The following is a 19414-nucleotide window of genomic DNA, read 5'->3' as shown; positions in this document are numbered from 1 at the left end:
CTGACCCCATCACTCGCGACCGGATCGCGCCCGATGCCTGCGAGGGACCGAGAGACTGTTCTAGAGCCGGCACCCAACGGACATTTGCTCAATTAACAGAGAATCGCCCGGGAGAAACGAGGCCTCGGGCAGGGCCGCGGAGGCCGCCCGTCGGCTGCGCCGAGTCCCACCTCCGTGGGGTGTCGCGGCCGAGATGGCGGCGCCAACGGCGCGGTCGACCGGGGCGTCCGACTTTCCCGAACTCCCTGCACACGCCCCGCGAGCCCCCAAGGGGTTCCCAGCCCGCAGAGGAGACCTGACGGAACAGCCTTCCGGCGAGGGCTCGTTAGGTGCAGCCGTAGGGCCAGGGCGGCCAGAGGCTGCCGGGGTTGCCGAGGCGCGCCCGAGGGCTGGGGAGTCGGAAGCCCGTCCCGGCAGGGACTCACTCGGAGGCCAGGGCTGGGCGGAGGGATGCACTCGGAAAGCTGACAGTGCCTGCAGCGACGAGCGCCGCGGGCCTCCAACGCCTCGGGTAGTTAGTGTAGCCCCGCGAGGGAGCCTCCTGGGTCGGCAGCCGCCCGCCCATGCCCCAAAGGGAGGCTCCACAAGGCTCGCCCCAACAGCAAGAATGGCCGGTCGTTTCGGCCGGCCGCCACACTTACCTTCAGGAAAGGTCCAAGTCGCAGAAGTAGCGGTTCTGTGCCCCAGGACCTCCAACAGCGTACCGCCGCTCCACAAAATGGCGCCTCCGTCGACCGCCGTCTCCTACCCACAGTGCCTCGCGCCCGACCCCACCCCTCTCACGCCCCCCCCCCCCCCGGGGAAGACGTCCAATCCACGAAAGCGCCTGCCTGCGCGAGGGCTGCTGGGAAGTGTGGTCGCTAGGGCATCCTGTCAATTACTTAATGCCCAGTGTTAATTTCCTGTATATTTCCTCTTCTTTAAAACGGTGGCCGTTGCCAAGCTGTGTTTTGCAGACCCGGGTTAGAGCTTTTACTTTTATTAGGTGTAGTAATTTTTTGCCTTTGTTACAGATGCGTTTAATCTGGCTTTAGGATTAAATGCTAGTTGATCCTATGTTGCATTTCATGGACGCTAAGATCATTGGGCTAGATACTTTACAAATATCTATTTTCATCTTCATAACCTGTGTAATGGTGATTAAATACAATTTGCAGGTGAGGAAATTGAGGTTTATGGAAATCAGGAGAATTCTTGAAAGCAGGTCTTCAAAGTATTGGGTTGGCCAAAAAGTCCGTTTAGCTTTTTCCATAAAATAAAAGACACATTTTTCATTTTCACCAGTAACTTTACTCATTTGGATATTTTGAGTATGTCAGCTATCTCCTGCTATTGGCTTCTAGTGGGTAGAGGCCAGGGGTGCTGCTAAACATCTTCCAATGCATAAGGCAGCTCCACAGCAAAGAATTATTTGGCCAAAATGTCAATAGTACCAAGAAACTTTGCAAACCACTTTTGACATGTTCCATCAGTTACAGCACCTTCTTTATATACTGCACAAGTCTTTTTGTGCGGGTGTTTCAGTTGCGTTTTTACCTTTCTTGAAATAATAAAGGATAATATGCTGAAAATGTTGCGTATTTTCTTCCATCTTCGTTATTAAAATGGCTGCACAAAAATCCACCAATTTTGGTAAGTATTTTATTTATTTATTTATTTATTTATTTATTTATTTATTTTCTCCCTCCGCCCCTCTCCTGTATTTTTTTAATGCACGCTGATATGTCAGCTGTCACAACACATTCTAACAAAATTGTTTGGAATGAAGTTAAAGACAACTAAACACTACTAGAGCCATCGTACGGGAAAAAAGACGAAACCTTTTTTTTTTTTTTTAAGATTTGTCGACACTACTTTTTTTTAAAAATTTTATTTATTTATTTTTAGAGAGAGGGGAAGGGAGGCAGAAAGAGAGGGAGAGAAACAGCAATGTGTGGCTGCCTCTTGCGCACCCCCAACTGGGGACTTGGCTCGCGACCCAGGTATGTGTCCTGACTTGGAATCGAACCAGTGACTCTTTGGTTTGCAGGTCGGCATTCAATCCACTGAGCTACACCAGCCAGGGCTAAATGAACTTTTTGGCCAACCCAATATCATCCATTGATATTCTCTAGTCTAAGGAAAGGGCTCAGGAAAGTCATTTTCAAGGTTAATTTAACAGTTAGAACTTGATGTCTAGTAGTAAGTATCTCAAAGTTAACACAGCCAAAACCCAATCTTGTCTCCACGACCTGCTGCAGTTCATAAATGGAAGTTCCCAGCTTCCAGTTAGGACAAAAACCTTGGAGTAATTAATGACTTTTTTCTCACACTCAACCTGTCAGCAAATCCTTCTGATTTTACCTTGAAAATATTTCTAGGATCTGACCACTTCTAGTGGCAACTGCTGCCCACCTAGTCAAAGCCTTCATTTTACAGAGACAGTAGGTCACAGAGAGCTAATAGTGGTGGAACTGGGATAGGAACTAGGAAGTTTGATGTCAAGAGTCCATGCCCTCGACCACTAGAATGTAAACTCCAAAACGGCTGGGACTTCAGTCTGTTTAGTTCATTACTTGTCACGAGTGTATGTTCATGATAGTCTTTCCTATTAAGTCAACTGGGCAACTGCTTGGCTAGCTGCTTGCTGAGTAGCCCAGCACCAAGGAATAGACAAGAGTCACACACAGTAACTATGCTATTCACTCAGCTTTTGTGGGATGCAGGTTCACTCAAAGTAGAACATCAACATACATTAATATCCTGCTAACATTCTAACATTCTAAGAGAATTATAACACACACACACAGCAATCAGCGGGGGATGACGAAACTGAGTCCCAGAGTCTCAGTCTGCAGGCCCGGGAGACAGCACAGAGGGTGGAGTTGATGTCAGCGTCTTGCAAGGAATGATATCTGGAGCCAGGTGGGCAGCAGGGCAGAGCCTCCCGCAGCCGATGCCAAGGGCGATCAGCATGGTGTGGAGCAGCATGCTGGTGTGTGGAGCTCCACTCTCTCAGCAGTGGCCTGGAGCCTGCCTCAGTTATACCTGGAAAATGGCATACGCCACCCTTCTGGGTCTTTTGATAAATATCTTGGCACTCCTGATGGCAAGTGTAGAATTTCCCCAGGAGCCTATGGGTGGTCCTGCTCTGCAGACACAGCTGCTCTGACCATGTGTGCAGATATCTTAGGTGTGTCTCTTTGCCAGGTGTGTGTGCTCTTAGTTTCCCTCCTGAAGCAGTGTCATGGCTGACAGCCATTTCAGTTGACATGAGTGACTCCACTTTGTTTTATATACTTTATGCTATCTTGATTGGACCAATGCCATTTTATTGGTTCTCCTCTCCACACTACTATATCCTCAGTTCTTCCACCAGTGTCTGGCACATGGTATGCACATAGTAAACATCTGCTGAACAGCAAATGAATCTACTACCTAAGCTAAAAGTCTAACGTTTGTGGCAGAAAGCAGTAGGGATCCTTGGGTGATCACAGAAATGTTTTGGACTCTGGCCAGTGAAGTGGTGGTTATTTCTGTGCATCCAGTTACAACTTGCTCCCTGGCATTATGGATAAAGGTATTTTTAGTGGAACTCAGTTTTCAGGTCACATACACAAATTTAAAATTAGACCATGACAAGGCAGAGGAAGGTATCAGTTCCGTTACGGACAACGGCACCATACCACTCACTCTCTTGTGGAGAAGAAATCTTTCAAAAATAAGCGGAAGGATGTCAGGGAGATTCTAAACCAGAACCTTCAAATACACTAAAAAATATTATCCCCGGGAAAAGGAGGTTCTTACTAAGGCTTCTCCTTCTACATCAAGGACATTAAGTGACAGTGAAAATCTTTTGGGTAATTTAAACATGACAATAGGGAAAGGTAGAAATATCTGGATTTTGGAATGAGTAACTAACTGCTGTTCTCTCTCCCCCTGTCCTCTCCCCATGTGCGTACGTAGGTACATATGCATGTATGATTGTATGAAGTCCATTCGGGCTACAATGAGATACCACAGACTTGGTAGCTTATAAACAAGAAAGATTTCTTTCTCAGTTTTGGAGGCAGGAAGTCCAACATCAAGGTGCCAGCATGGTTTGGTGAGGGGCCACTTGCCAACTGCAGATTTCTAATTGTACCCTCAAACGGTGGAAGGGTCTATGGAACTCTGTGGGAATCTCTTTTAATAAAAAAAGAGCACTAATCCTATTTATGACAACTCCATCCTCATGAACTAATCACTTCCCAAAGGCCTCACCTACTAATACCATCACCTTCGGGGGTAGGACTTCAATATATAAATTTGGGGGGGGGTGGACATACAAACATTTAGACTGTAGCACTATCTACATACATACATTTCTACCTTTTTATATGTATGTGTGATATATATGAGTGTATATTTCAACTCATGGGGGAAGTACATATATGAGTATATGTCAAACTTTTATCATCAGAAAAGGTAAGTGTATGTGATCCACAGAAGACACATTTTATTTACTTTTAGAGAGAGGGGAAGGAGAGAAAGAGAGGGAGAGAAACAGATCAATGTGCGAGAGACACATCCATTGCACGCCCCCAACTGGAGACCTGGCCTGCAACCCCAGCCTGTGCCCGACCCGGAATCGAACCAGTGACCTTCGGTTGCAGGCTGGTGCTCAATCCACTGAGCCACACCAGCCAGGGACACACTAATATTTGTTTAGTGGAACTTAACAGTTAAATATAGATGCGGTCATTGCTACGCTGCAATGGATGATAAAGAAGCCAAGGATCCAGAACCTGCATGACTTACAGGCCACTAGCAGTTGACTGCCTTGTTCCCAAAGCTGTTCAACAAGCATTTCTAAGCACCTCTGAGGTGTTGCTGGGCTGGGCTCCTTACCAGCCATAAAAGCTATATGGCTGTTCGCAAATGGTACAAAATCATTCTGAAACTTGAAGAAGCGGCCTAGAAAAAAAGATGGAGTCCACCAGAGGGAAGTGCCATCTTCCATATTCTCTGGTTGCTGACCTCTTCTGTGGACATTGTCTTGCTGAGTTCCAAGCTGTGCCCCCAAAGACCTGTCTGGCAGCTGATGTGGGCCTAGAAAAATTTAAATTCCCAACTAAGGAAAACAATGACAACAGAGTGAGTTGTGTTCAATACAGAATTAAGGATAGTCCCTAAGGTCACCTTTCCTACTCTTTTGATGTAAAAAAACAAGTTCTCTTAATGAAATCATAATCTTAGCCTCCCCCACTCCCCTTAATGTTCCACTTGGCAAAAGAAAAAACTAGTTCATGTGTTTGTGTCCCAGGCTGCAACTATGGCTCTAGAATATCAAGTAAAAAAGGATTTTTATGAGAACACTGACTTATACCAAGAAACTAAAATAATTTCTTTTGTCAAGATGGGCTTTGATGAACTGAAAGTTGTCATTAACATTGAACTCAACCAGTATTTCTCACAGACCTACGAGCTCACATTATTCCCTCCTCTGCTGAGTGCCTGCTGTGTCAGGACCTGGACCCAGGGTCCCTGCCCCCGTGCAGCTGGCGTTCCGATCAAGGCCTCAGGGAACTTCCCAGGGACACCACAGGGGGACACATTTTTCACTCCCATTCCTACTTTCGTCAGTACGCAAAGTATTGCTTTTAAAATGTATTACTTTAGACCTTATTTCCAACAGCAAAATCTCCATTAAAGTAGCAAAATAAAACTAGGCCATGGCCCAAACTAGGCTCCGAGGACCCAGGTCTTCCGGGGAGGTGACCCTCGAGTCCAGGTCAGACCGTCTGACAGCAGCCTGCTGTGCTTCTGCCTCCGGCTCTTATCACGTGGGTCATTGCTCTGTGTTCATCCCTTCCCCAGTTGCCTGAGTTCCCTAGCCAGCCAACACTGGTCTTGCTATAGGAGCCCAGTGACAAGCAAGATAGGCTCTCCAAACCTTCATAGAATGGCCACATTGAATAACTTGGTGCTTCTGCTGGGCAGCCAGTAACGTGGGTTAACTAAGCAGCCTCCAGAGGTCTTCAACAGGGAAGCATTCGAGGGGTTGGTTCTACAGCTCACTCTAGGCCCAGCAGGATGACAGAGTTAGAAGGAAAACCTGGTCTGGTCAGCTCAGGACAAACCTGGACCAGCTTCCAAAGTGTTTTGAGACCTACTCAGTGAAGGTCAGACAGGAAGTACTGAGATGCGCCACAGATGGAGCTGCAGGCTACACGCTAGACCAGATGGGCTCTGGAGCGCATCTGTCTGGGGCTGCAAGGCTTGAATGGGCCATCTTCTGGAATGCTGGCATCAGTGGTAGTGAGGCCCCGATCCTGAGGCTCCCAGTCCCTAAGGCAACATGCCCCTGGGGTTTTTTTCCCTTCTGGAGGGGCAAAACACTTACGGAAGAGTGGAAGAAAAGGGTTCTACCTGGACAGCTGCTGGAAACGTTTCCTCCTTGGTGTGCGCCCACTTCTCCTTCCCCTTCCACCTCTCACTCCTCACTGCCCACCCCCTCCAAAATGCCCGTCCCCACCTTCTCTTCACAGAGCCCTTCTTGGTACTGCTTTATGCTGGTTCTGCCCTTAGATGGCAGGTAGGCAAACCACAAACCTATGGGCCACTTTTCGCATGCAACCCGTTTTTATAAATAAAGTTTTATTGGAACACAGCCATAGTCATTTTGTTTGTGCGTTATTGCCTGGGGCTGCTTCTCATTACAACAGGGCTGAGCCTAAATACTGGCTCTCTGCCTCGTGGCAGAAAAGCTCACTGACTCCTGCCTCATGGCATCCAGATGTTCTGCTAAACCTGCAGTTCTCCTCCTAAGGAATATTCTTCTCTGTGACATCTGAACAGTGCAGTTCTTACCACTACAGCAGGCTATCTTAAGGGATTACCTTTAAGTTTAAATTAGGTTCACAGGACACAGTCTCTCAACTGCAAAACATTGAAAAGAAATGGTATGAGAGCTATGGTGGGGAAATTAGGAAAGATTTGAAAGGGGAGACACCTCTCCGGAGAGTGTTAGCCGTGTAGGGCAGAAAAAAGGCTGGGCACTGGCTGCAGGAGTGTAATTCTTACCCTGCGGACCTGTGGTGGTCACAACGTGTGAAGCCCTGAGCTGTCACAACCGCCCACTGGCCCAACAATGGGGACGTGGGAAGAGGGCTTTCAGAGGTCATTAATTAGAGTAGTAAACCGAACACGGAAGTAGTTTAGCTTAGGCAGTTAGCAAAGGAGAAACAATGATGACATGCTATTCCTCAATTCGATCAGGAAAATAATTTTCAAAGTGTAACAGTATTCACACAGGCTGAAGGGCACGGTCACGCGCACTGACAGCAGGCGGCGCTTCGGGGCTCAGTACAGCTCTCTCCGTTCCACGCCACCTCAAACGGGCCCACCTCAAGGCTCTCTCCTGTCCGGCATTAGCCCCGTTCCGCCATCTACAGAGGAGAAAAACTCAACTCCAAAGGATCACATTGAAAAAAAGTTTATTTAAAAAAGTTCTAGCAGCAAGAACAGTAACAAAACAAAAGGAGAGACAGACAGACAAGACAAGGAGGAGGCGTGTCCTAGTCAAGCTCCTTGTACCGCGCGAACATGACTCGGCGCACAGCGTCTCGGTAAGTCTCGTTGGACTGTCTCTTGCTGGTTCTTCCTGGACCCCCCGCACCGGACCCCCTCATCCGGCCTTCAGTCTGTAAAAGAAGGGCAAACACCGGGCTCGTCTTTGACTACAAGCATCCCTGAACCGGCAAGGAGCTGGACGGAGGAAACTTTTTTAGCTGTTTATAGGAAACAAACCCCAAGACGAGCAAGGAGGCGGCGCCGTGAGTGCAGGCGGAGAGCCCGACACCGGCGGCAGGAGAAGCCAGGCTACGGTGGGCGATTCCAGGGGGGGACTAAGTCAACACAAACAGGCCTGTTTCCTCGGAGCGCCTTCTTTCCCTTTTCCTGAAATCTAAGGGGCAAAGCGCCTCCTGGGAACCTGGACTAACTGCATGCTCCATCAGATTTTTAGCCAAATTTTAGGCATTTCTGAGACAATCCCTCTCGGAGATGCCTTTGTACCTTTTATTGCTAGTTCCCTGGATCTTTTCACCAGATGATTCTTCGGTCTTGGCTGCCTAATCCCCACAACGCCTCACCTCTGACCCCGTGTAAGAATAAGATGAACCCCATTCCGACTGCTCTCCCCCTGCCCACCGCCCACCAGACTGCAAAGGGCGAGCACGCCTAGCTACAACCCAGTAATCAAGACCGAGGGGCTGCTCAGCTCCCACACCCCTCGCCAGCAGTGGCAAAGGCCCAGTTAAACGGCAGAGAGACCCAGGTCTGGGCCACAGAGTGGGAGGAAGTTAAGGACATCCCAGGTTCATGCCAGCCCAACGAGATGGAAACCATCTCACCTCCTCTGACGAAGCCAGTCCAGGATGACTGTACCCAAGGCCTGCCCCCTTCCGCCAGCCCGCAGCCTGCTGGACGCAGCCTCCTCTGCTGCTGCTGTCAACGCCTTCCTTACCAACAGGCTTCTGATCGCTGTGAAAGAAGCAGACAGACTTAGACAGCATCACTTTCCAAGTGACCTGCTTGTGAACCTAATGAAAACTTGTCCTCATGACTCAGATTTGCCTCCTCTTAGGTGTGTGAAGTGGTATCTGAGTGTCTGTTGTCCATGCAACGGGCTGCATCCTGGGGACACAGAGGTGTCCAAGGCCTGACCCAGTTCACAGGGGAGGCCGTGAGAAGGACGTTCTGCCAACAGATGCCTACAGCGCACCGAGGGGCTCAGGCGCTGGCAGGGCGGCAGCAGCCCCTGCGGCTGAAACACAGACAGCGCAGGGAGCACAAACTGCAGAGGGCATCACTGAAAATGACAGGGGTTCCGGCAAGAGGGTGCGGCTGGATCGGGCCTGACACGTGAGGACCCTGGGAGCCAGGAAAGACAGGGCGGGCAGGAGGGAGGGCACAGCAAGCAGCAGTGAGCGCGCAGTCGCTCCCGCAGAGGGGCGGTCGGAACTCCCAATGGCTGCCTGGGCCAGACCAAAGATACCTGAACATCACGCTAAATCACGACTCTGGGCTTCATCCTTCAGGCAAAGAAACTCCCTGAGACCCAGGCCTCCCTCTAGGCAAGGTCTGCCTCCACAAAAAGAAGAATTTTAGGAGGTTCTGTGTACAAAGGTCATTTTGGTGGCAGGGTAGAGAATGGACTGAAGACTGAAGAGCAGAGGCTGAGATCAAGGAGTCTGGTTTGGAGGTGAGCAAGAAAGGGGGCCCGGCTTAATCAGGGAAGCGGCCACTAACGACAGGGGAGATCGAGGGGAAGACCCGTCAGATTAGGCAGGCCACGCGGCAGCGACGCTGTCCCTCTGGAACGGGGCTGCAGCAGGGTCAGCAGGGCCGCACTGAGTAGGACGTAGGATGGAATGCAGTGCTGAGTCATTGTTCAGCGCGAGGGGCCTGAGAGTGTCCAGGAGGACGCTCCCAGGAGGTACATGGAAGTAGGGGTTTGGAGCTCAGAGAACAGAAATGATTTAGGACGGCGCCGCAGGCCCGGCTAGTCCGTTGGGGCTGGCCAAGGCTTTGGCTACGTGGGACAGTGCAGGCCAAGAGGGTGAGGCACCGGGAGCAGAGTCCTGGAGGAAACCTGGAACCACCCAGGACAGGGATGAGCAGGAAGGAAGACGGAGGAGGAGGAGAGCCAGCAGAACGTGGTGTGAGAGGCACGGGGAGTGCAGGAGCGTCTCCTCCACACCAAGAGCAACTGACTTAGGGTGAAGGTGTCCTTCCTCCTCCTGGCTGACCCCTGCACCTCTGTCCTTGTCCGATGTCGTTCTGTTACAGAAACAGGGGAGTCCAAAAACAAACCCCAGAGTTTGCGGCCGGGAGATAGGGAGCAGGAAGCAGCTTTCAGGATACCCTTGCAGGCCTGGAGCTAGTGGCTGGATACATTGTTGCAAAGATCCGCTTCACTTCCAAGGCTCAGGTTTGGGAGGGGTCTTGGACTGTGGGCGGGTACGGAAGAAGCAGACAGAGCCTACGGAGGGTTCTGTGAATGGTCAGAACTGTTTGCAACACCCACTGCGTGAGAGGACGCAGGGGGAGAGAGGAGGCAATGAGGGAGAGAGAGGAGCTGCGGACATTTTGGGCTGGCTCTGGCTCTAGGAGGCTCTCTCTCAGGCTCTCTCTCTCTGGCCCTCACGCCCTCACTCTCTGGCTCTCACTCTGGTGGGCTCCCTCCATGTGGTGTGGAGAAGGGGTCTCCAGGCGGCTTTAAGAAGAGGCTCTTGCCAGGCTGCTTTGAGAAGGAGAGGAGATCCATGCGGTTTGCAGGAAGAAGGCAGTTTACAAGGAGGCTGAGAATCCAGGCGGTCCTGCATTGAGAGCTGGAGGGCACCACAGCACAGAAAGGACCTCCCCAATCAGAACTGAGTGATTGGCAGCTACTGGTAAAGCTGAACTGTGCCTGGGAAGTAGGGAAACGGTGTTTCTGACTTTCCTAAGACTGGCCAGGTCTGGGAGGGGGAGGCAGGACTATGTGTAAATAAACAATTCTTTTTCTTTTCACCAAACTCTGGTATTGAGAGTTATAATTCTGGCGGCGGGCAATCAGGCTCCTAACTAAACAGCCCATGGGTTCTGTTTCAATCGGAGCAGCCCAGGGGTTCTGCTACAGTTTCAATTGCAGAGGGTGACCCAACGGGATGCTACACTGATTAAGTGATCCCTCCTTAACGCTTCTTAAAATGCAAATAGAATAGACTAGAATAAAATATCAGTTTATTTATTACACACAATAAAGTATTTTTCATGAAGATTTCTTTTTCAGTTACACACACACACACACACAGTTACTAAATCATGATCCAAAAATAACCCCGTATTTGTGGGCTGTGAGCAAGAGAGGTGAGATGCCAGAGCCCAGCCCTACCGGCCTCCTCAGGGCCTGTCTCCACATCACCTCCCTCGTCCCCGCAGGCGTTATACTGGCTACCCTGGCTTCCCTCTCTTTCACTTACTAACACGGAGGTCTGTCCAAGTCTAACTAGACCAACACCTAGTTTACAATCATTTTACAACCCCATGCTGCCCTAAGACAGTCTTAGCATGGCGTTCAAGGGGCATGAACTTCTTAAAAGTGGCCTTGTCCGCTGGGCCAGTCTCGTATCCTGTCACTCAACCACATGTCTCTAGAATGCAGCGCCATCGAGCTTAGAACTCCCTGAAGGCACCCAACCCCTCTCTCTTTCATCCATGGTGTACGCAGGTCCCTCCAACTGAGGTGCCCTCCGCGTCCCCACTGCATTCCTGTCTGTCCCAAGGCACAGCCTCACCGGAGCCTTCTTTGCTCTGCGCTCAAGACAGCTGAGAATCCTATCTGTCCTGTCCGCCTGAGCATTCCCTGCACTTAGCACAGCATCTGCACACAGTGGGTTATCCACGAATTCTGTATTAACTCTGGGCTCATGACCTGGAGACTATCGACCCGGAAACCAGCACAGGCAGCTAGAGATCTTGTGTATCTATCAGCAGCCAACCACTTACTCAGCCTCTCTGTGTAACGGCGAAGGTTCCCCAGTGTGACAACGCTTACTAGGCCCATGACTGGTTAGGAGAGAGAGGGCCCCTGACCATGGCCACCACAGCAACGGCTTTGAGCAGCTAGGCAGCCAGCCAGTCTTCCATGCAAGCACACGCACGCCCTGTGTACAGAGAGGTGGTCGAGAGGGTGGGGTAACCCTCATGCTCAAGGAGTTTAGACAGAACCTACTCCCGAAGGCTGACCTCCCTGAGACAGAAAAGAGCAGCAGACTCAGGGAAGGAGTTTCACCATTAGGTCCTGAGGCCTAGGCTGAGCTAAGAGTTCCTGGCTTACCTGTCAGTTTCCCTGGAGTATTTCATCCGTTTTCTTTCCGGAGAGTCCAAAGACTGAAGCTTTTCTCTGCGGTCGTTCCCTCTTTCTTTAAACTTTCCCTGTTGGTAAGCAGAAGAACAGACCTGAAGTTTTCATCTGAGGGGACAGAGGAGTGGGGAAGCTTTGCTTTATTCCTGATATTTCTTCTAATATGAAGGGAGTTTCACTGGTAACTCCTGGAATCTCTCATTCCTTCACGCACTCTTCTCGTGAAAGCAGTGGCTTCTGGATGGGTCAGTTTGGGAACAGGAAGCCGGTGTGCTTGGATCGGCCACCGTCCCCTCTTCTGAGGGAGAGGGGCTCTCCAATAGGCCTGCACAGGTGGGCTCCAACCACCGCCGCAGACCCGGCCCGGGCCCGGCGGCTGGGGACTGTGCCGCTGGGCCGGCTCCCTGGGAGGTCTCGATGGCAGGTGCGCTCGGCTCTCACGGGCAGCAGCTACCTCTGCCGGCAGCTTCAGCAGCAGCAGGCGTGAGTTTGGCGGCCCAATCCACACGCCTTCATTGATTTTAAATGTTGGGCAGGAAAGATAAGTGCTGCTCACTTGATCTACCTCAGAGACCCTTAGCAGCACCTTTTATAAAATCATCAACTTTATTAAGGTATTATTTATAAATAATAAAATGCACCCCTTTAGTGTATGTAGCCTGATGAGTTTTGAGAAATGTATACAGCAGCTTGCAGGGCCTCCCTGTTTTCTGTCTTCAGCTCTGCCTGGAAATGCGACCCTGTAAAGCAGAGGCCGAGAGGTAAGAGTCACCAAAGCTCACCTGCCGCTCTTTCCTCTCCAGGTAGGCGAGCTCCTGCTCCGACTGCTTTATCTTCCGATGGATTTCCAGGTTTTGCTGCGAAGAGAAGGAGTTTTGAGTACAGGGCCAGAACAGGTGCTCCAAGAAATGCCTTTAGGCCTTTCCCGCAGCAGCGCCTTTCACTGAGACTCTCCTGTGTGATCACTATGCCTCATGGGGCGACAGTCGCTAACTGGTCTTACTTCAGGCTCAGTGATGGGAACCCAGGTTGCAAGGCTGCCTTGTCACACAGAGTAGTCACGTGGTGTGGCACAAGAGGGAACTTCACTCTACTCCTGTCTAAAATGTAAAAGACACAAATCTGGTTTATATCTCTGCCTAAGAGAAAAGCTATGGGAGTGGGGAATCAAATCAAATGCCCACGTGCCTACCGCCACCCCACAATCCTCAGACACTGTTCACTTTCCAGCCCCCAGAAAAACATTAAGAGGAACGCCAAGGGCCCAAAAGAACAAAAAGGCTGCCCTGAGAGCCCCCTACTCCTTGAGGGCCCCACACTGAAGCAGGCTCCGCCACACAACGCCCTCAGGCACACAGGGTAAGGAACTGTGCCCAAAGGGGATTCTCTGCACCAGATAGCTGCAAGGGAAGGAAAACTGCTACATCTACTTCCCATTGCCCCGGGAGCAGTTCCATGTGTGGGGTTACCAGACAGCTAGCTCCTCTTTCCTGACTTTATTCCATTAGCCATTTATTAGCATTTTCATCAGAAAGCTGAAGTTTAAATGTTAGTCTGATGATTCAGGGTTTGAAAAGATCGAAGGTAGTTTGTTGCAGGGACTGTCAGAAGAAGTGTCCCCGAATCTTAGAAGCTTTGCAGCACCTCCAGAGGCAGCTGGGAGAAGAGGTGTGCCTGTTACCAAGATCAGAGCTTCTCAGCGTCCAGCCACATAAGACTGGGTTCTGTACTGAAAGCAGGTCTCAATCCAGTCCCCTCAGCTGTCCTTGTAGCACCTGCTCCAGCAGGGGCCTGAAATAGATCACCTGACAACAGGCCCACCTACGGAGCTTTATCTGTCCAGAATTTGGCTCCCTGGTCAGGACACATAAATGGAAAGACTGCAGGGGAGTACCGATGTGTGTCCATCTGACACCCTGAGAAGAGCGGCTGTGCCATGGCATACAGCAGTGACTCAACCACACAAAGAGACAGCAGGACGTGACCCACCAGGGAGCAATTGCACCCTGTCAGAGCCAGACGTTTGAAACCAGGGGATGCCTCCAAGTACCAAAGGAGAGAGAAGAGGTCCAACCATCAGGTTAATGACAGAGCTAAGATGAGGACCCAGCAAGTGAGCCTCCTGCTCCACAAGCCCTCTGTCCCCCATCTCCAGCACAGGCCCCACATGCGGGGTCCCAGCCTCAGCCGCGCCTGCCTTGGGTCTGAAGTTTTTGGACGGTGGGCACAGCTTTAGTATAAAGCAACTCATGAACAAAAGGGGGGAGGTGGAGGAACAACTTATTCTTCAAGGGTGGACTGACTGAATTATTGGAACTGGGATGATCCAGGCTGGGGAAGGACAGCATAAGCTTCGCAATCCGTGAAGTGCTCGTCACTGTCTGAAGGTTTGAAAGGCCAGGGCCCTCTCCCTTGATACCTTGTGCAGGTCCGAGAGCTGCTGGTGTTTGATGAGAACTTCTTTATTGGGAAACTGCCTCCTGCAGAGCAGACAGGCCAGCTTGTTCCAGTCAGTGAGCTTGTCCTCGTCGCTCTCCCTCTTGATCAGCTCCTCCCGCTGCTGCGGCTGCGCTGGGCGGGGCTGTGGAGGCGGCGGCTGCTGCTCCTCCTCCTCGTCCTCCTCATAGTCACTGTCTCCTCCGTATTCACCCAGGAGGCCGATCAGTGGGTTTACCACCTTGGGCTGGAAGGAAAAGGCCAGGGATTAACACCAAACTCAGCCTCGTTCTGGGGCCTGTTTTCTAGATATTCTGATATGGGCATCTCATTTCTTCTTTTAGCCTGAAGAGTGCGCTGGACTCAGTACAGGCCCACAGACCACACTGCTCATTTCCCAGATGGAGGTGACATGGTTGGAGCCTGACTTTCGTCCTCGCCCACTGAGCTGCAAGCCAGAGAAGGTCCCTGGGATATGAGTGTAGCAACAAGACGGTGACGAGAAGAGGAAGGGGAGCTGAAGCAGAACATAGAAGAAGAGCCACAAGCTACAAGTCACAAAGAGGAAGAGACAGAACCATCTCCGAGTCCCTGGAACCATGCAGAAAAGGAGAGAGAAACTTTATTAAGGCTGTAGTGACCTCGAGGAACTCATGTAGGCAGATGCGGCTCCTCCTGGGCAAGGGAAGGCAGAGGTGGGTTGGCTCAGGTGTGTTACAATGAACTGAGTTAACAATGTCGAGGAGGCAAAGAGTATTTATCAGTAGCTTACAGGAAACTGTTAAGTAATGATGCACGGTCACTGTCCTATGGTCGATGAGAAGAAAAAAAGAAGGCAGATTACTATTGTTATATATTTATATTTGACCTGAATCATGTGATTAAATTGAGACTATCACTTTAAGGAATCTAAAAAAATGGGTTCCAACAAGAATAAATTCAAAATGGATTGACTACTTAAATGTTAAGATTCAAAACCATACAAATCCTAGATGAAAACATAGGCAGTAAAATCTCAGACATTTCTTACAGCAATATATATATTTTTATGTATCTGCTCAAACAAGGGAAACAAATGAAAAAATAAATGGGACTATATCAAACTAAAAAGCTTTCGCACAGAAAAAAAAACCATCAACAAAATGAAAAGACAAATGACTGAATGGGAGAACACATTTGCTGATACCTCTGGTAAGGGGTTAATATCCAAAATTTATAAAGAATTTATCAAACTCAACACCCCCCAAATAAATAACTAATTTAAAAATGGGCAAAGGACCCGAATAGACACTTCTCTAGAAAGGACATACAGATGGCCACCAGACCTATGAAAAGATGCTCCAGTCACTAATCCTCAGAGCAACGCAAATTAAAACCACAATGAGGTATCACCTCACACCTGTCAGAATGGCTACCATTAATAAATGAACAAACAAGTGCTGGCGAGGATGTAGACAAAGGGAACGCTTCTGCACTGTTGGTGGGAATGCAGGTTGGTGCAGCCACTGCGGAAAGCAGTATGGAGACACCTCAAAAAATTCACAACGGATCTGCCTTATGACGCAGCGATCCCACTTCTGGGAATTTATCCGAAGAAACCCGAAACACTCATTTGAAAGAACGCACATCTGTGTTCCCTGCAGCATTACGTACAGTAGCCAAGCATCCCCTCCACATCTAAGAGATTCTTACGGAGCTCCAAAAGACAGGAAACAACAGGGCCAGAAAAAAACGGGTTTCCTTGGTCATTTCAGAGACTTAACAAGACCACGATTATATATCGTTAAGAATCAGGCATTCCCTGGTCTGGCGTGAGTGGAGTGGGTGGAGGGAAAGAGGACAGAAAACTGGCTCCGATCCTCCAGTTTTGTTCCATGAAAGTGAGGCATCAGCCTTTGAACTTCCTCTCCCATTGGGAACAGCCTCGGCCCAGGACTTCAGCCTTACCGGTGGAGGACTCTCTTCCTTCTTCATAGTGGGAGGCAGGGGCTTCTTAAAGACATCCTCTGGGGGGGATGTCCCCTCACTGGCATCTTCCTGAAACTGATAAAACCCAAGGTAATTCTCATATGATACTTGTAAAAGTTCAGTTAAGAGTTGTTGCTATGATTTCAAACTTAGTATATATTAAATGATTACTCTATGTCAGCAAGACAAAATACATACATGATCTTCAGCCTTTACTACAATCCTCCTAGATAGGCATTAATATCCTCATTCTTTTCTTTTTTTTTTTTTTTTTTTAAGACTGACTTTATTTTTAGAGAGAGGGGACGGGAGGGTGAAAGAGAGGGAGAGAAGCATCAATGTGTGGTTGCCTCTCTCACGCTGCCAACCGGGGACCTGGCCTGCAACCCAGGCCTGTGCCCTGACTGGGAATCGAACTGGCAACCCTTTGGTTCGCAGGCTGGTGCTCAACCCGCTAAGCCACTCCAGAGAGGGGAATACCCTCATTCTTTAAATGATTGAGAATATGGTTAGAAAAAGTAAGTAGCAAAAGCAGAAACCAAATTTTAAGCCACGGTGAGTCTAAATTCTCAGATATACACATTCTCTCTCTAGGTAAACTAAGCAGTATTAAAAGGAAAAAAGAAGACAAGTTATAAATTGAACGGCAACATTCATCCATCTTCACTAACGTGTCGGGATACATGAAATAAAGTTCTTTGGAAAATGATCTGACTTTACGCCAGGAGAAATAAAAATGTTCATCAGCTTTAATTTTGAAAGTTTATCCTAAGGAAATATTTAAAAGGAAAAGCAAAGCACCAAGTCCTGTGTATGATGACAGCGTAAGATTAGAAAGAAGAGCAAACAATGCCGAGATGAGGAAGAAAACAAGGGTAGTTTTACTGTGAGTTTTTACCAGACAGGCGTTAAAACAGTAATTTAGAAATACCACAGAAACCAGGATCAAATGTAAAGTGAACGCAGAGTACGGAACGGCACCCCCGCTGCAATCGCACCTCCAGCACTGTGCGCAGTCAAACCCGAAAGGGGACGGTGGGAGGGACACTGGGGAGGGGTTTGGGCTGAGTCACTCTGTTCCGCCACCGGCGGTTTCTGCACTTGGGAAAGAGAGGGTGAACCCCCACTTTAAGAGGCAAGGGGCCTGCCTGCCTTTTTAGCCATTTTACACCTCCAGCCCAGATGGCAGACCCCCAAGTGCTCTCACCCTGGTCACTCCGCGGTCTTTCTTCTCCTTGCCATCTCTTTTAGATGTCTCTTTCTTGCTGCTTGACTTCTGACTGCTTGGCTTCTTCTCCTTGCTCTCCTCTTCCTCGGGTGACCCGGGCTCCTGGGGCACGTAGACCTCTTGCTACAATACAGTTGGGGACAGTCAAGCCTGCAGAATAATTCACTCCCCCAGCAGTCCCAGGTCCCAGGAGCGCAGCTCCTTTCTGGGGAGAAGAATAGTTCTCTCAGTCCCAAATCTAAGACGAGACCACACCAAACAATCTAAAAACCCCCTCCAGGGGCCAGGACACATCCGGGCAGCTCGCTGTCCTTTTCCCAAGAGCAGCACTTCTTACCTGTAAGGCCACAAAGCACTGATTTTCCACATAGGCAACAGTTAATGTAAAGGTCATCATCTCCATTTTTTAAAAAAATATTTTTTAAATTTATGTTTAAAGAGAGGGGAAGGGAGGGAGAAAGCGAGGGAGAGAGACATCAATGTGTGGTTACCTCTCCCATGTGCCCCCAACTGGGGACCTGGCCTGCAACCCAGGCCTGTGCCCTGACTGGGAATCCAACCGGCGACCCTTTGGTTCACAGGCTGGTGCTCAATCCACTGAGCCACACCAGCCAGGGCCAAAGGTCATCATCTTTAAAATCCACCTGAATAAATACAACTCAACAGAAGATCTGGACTTCTTAAAACCCCAGATTAGACAGCAGGCACAGAGAGGCAAAGCAGCTATCTGGATCGGAGAAACACTCAAGTTCCCACAGACTTCGGCTTCTCCAACTTTTCACGTAATGAGCAACCACAGAATCCAGGGGACGAAATCTTCAAAATAACAAATTATAGGTACTCTTCTCAAAAGAATCACTGACAAAGCAAACGAACTTACCTGGGTATTGGGGTCATAATACGTTTCCGCCAAGGGGTCATAATAGTAGCCGGTAGCAGAGTCATATATGTAGCAGTCGGATGACGCTAGAGAGGACCAACCAGAGGCAACGTTAGTTCCTGCCTAGGAAGCCCTTGCTGGGACTCACCAAGAACAGCCCGAGAACAAGGCTGGCCAACCTCAACAGGAGCAGAACCTACAGGTGGTGCTCCCCCTGAATGAGCACCCCCCTTGCCAACTTTGTGGCCATAGAAATTTCAGTAATTGAGTATTCAAGCCCAAAAAACACAATAAAAATAAAACAAAGGTCACTCACACTGTTGTCCTTGTCGATTTGAATCTGAAGACCAGTCTGAATTTCTGCCACCTCCCCTCCTATCTCGGAAATATTTTTTACCCTATCACAGAAAGGCAAGTTAAAATAACGGACTTTCCAAGAACCATTAACCGTAAGGGCACCCATTGGAGAGAATTCATAATTGCTCTTTCGGTCGCCTGAGGATTTTAACACAGCATTCATTCCCCACTGCTGAAGCCTACCTGATAGTAGTGCATGTGGTCAGAATGGTCCCCAGAATCATTTCTGCAACAAATAACACATGTCATGTGCCTGCTACCGAAAGTCACTTGAGAAGTGCCTAACCCTACAGACTGGCCGAGAAACTCTCTTTGCTTCATTTTGCAGGGAAAGGAACCAGCCCGCACAGCAAGCAGTTCTGCTGGGGCAGACTCGTAAGGGGAGGAGCCGCGGGGTGTCCGTGGAGCCCTCTGATGGAGAAGATGACCGGGCCGAGGGTGCAAAGGGCCAGACCAGCCCCATCCCCGTGGCCCGGCCTCTCGGATGCAGCCATGTCCCAGTTACCACTCCTGGGCTGAGGTAAGTCAAGGAGTGAAGAGGAATTAGGCTTCCCAGTGCTACGGGGGTATGGACGAGGTCAGGACAGCATTTTCTTAGAATTCTAAGGGGCAAGGCTGCATTAAGATTTTTCTGCCCACCCAAGTGTACCATCATTTGGGACCCAAAAGACAC

General features: G+C 49.6%; 1 protein-coding gene across 1 annotated transcript in view; it reads right to left on the bottom strand.

Annotated features, from left to right (window-relative positions):
- Nucleotides 1–7440: 7440 nt before the first annotated feature.
- Nucleotides 7441–19414, bottom strand: part of RBM6 (RNA binding motif protein 6) — an 89274-nt gene continuing 77300 nt past the window's right edge. The window contains exons 12-21 of the mRNA XM_090284777.1: nucleotides 18925–18967; nucleotides 18701–18782; nucleotides 18385–18470; nucleotides 17484–17627; nucleotides 16256–16351; nucleotides 14292–14555; nucleotides 12655–12729; nucleotides 11846–11943; nucleotides 8376–8505; nucleotides 7441–7664 (exon numbers count right to left, since the gene is read on the bottom strand). Coding sequence (XP_090140903.1) covers nucleotides 7539–7664; nucleotides 8376–8505; nucleotides 11846–11943; nucleotides 12655–12729; nucleotides 14292–14555; nucleotides 16256–16351; nucleotides 17484–17627; nucleotides 18385–18470; nucleotides 18701–18782; nucleotides 18925–18967 — 1144 coding nt within the window. The 3' untranslated portion in view covers nucleotides 7441–7538. The remainder of the gene's footprint in view (nucleotides 7665–8375; nucleotides 8506–11845; nucleotides 11944–12654; nucleotides 12730–14291; nucleotides 14556–16255; nucleotides 16352–17483; nucleotides 17628–18384; nucleotides 18471–18700; nucleotides 18783–18924; nucleotides 18968–19414) is intronic.

The sequence above is a fragment of the Furipterus horrens genome, unplaced genomic scaffold, assembly GCF_987537825.1.
Source record: "Furipterus horrens unplaced genomic scaffold, mFurHor1.1.pri manual_scaffold_7, whole genome shotgun sequence".
Taxonomy (NCBI): Eukaryota; Metazoa; Chordata; class Mammalia; order Chiroptera; family Furipteridae; genus Furipterus; species Furipterus horrens.
This window is presented reverse-complemented; position numbering and strand designations above follow the sequence as displayed.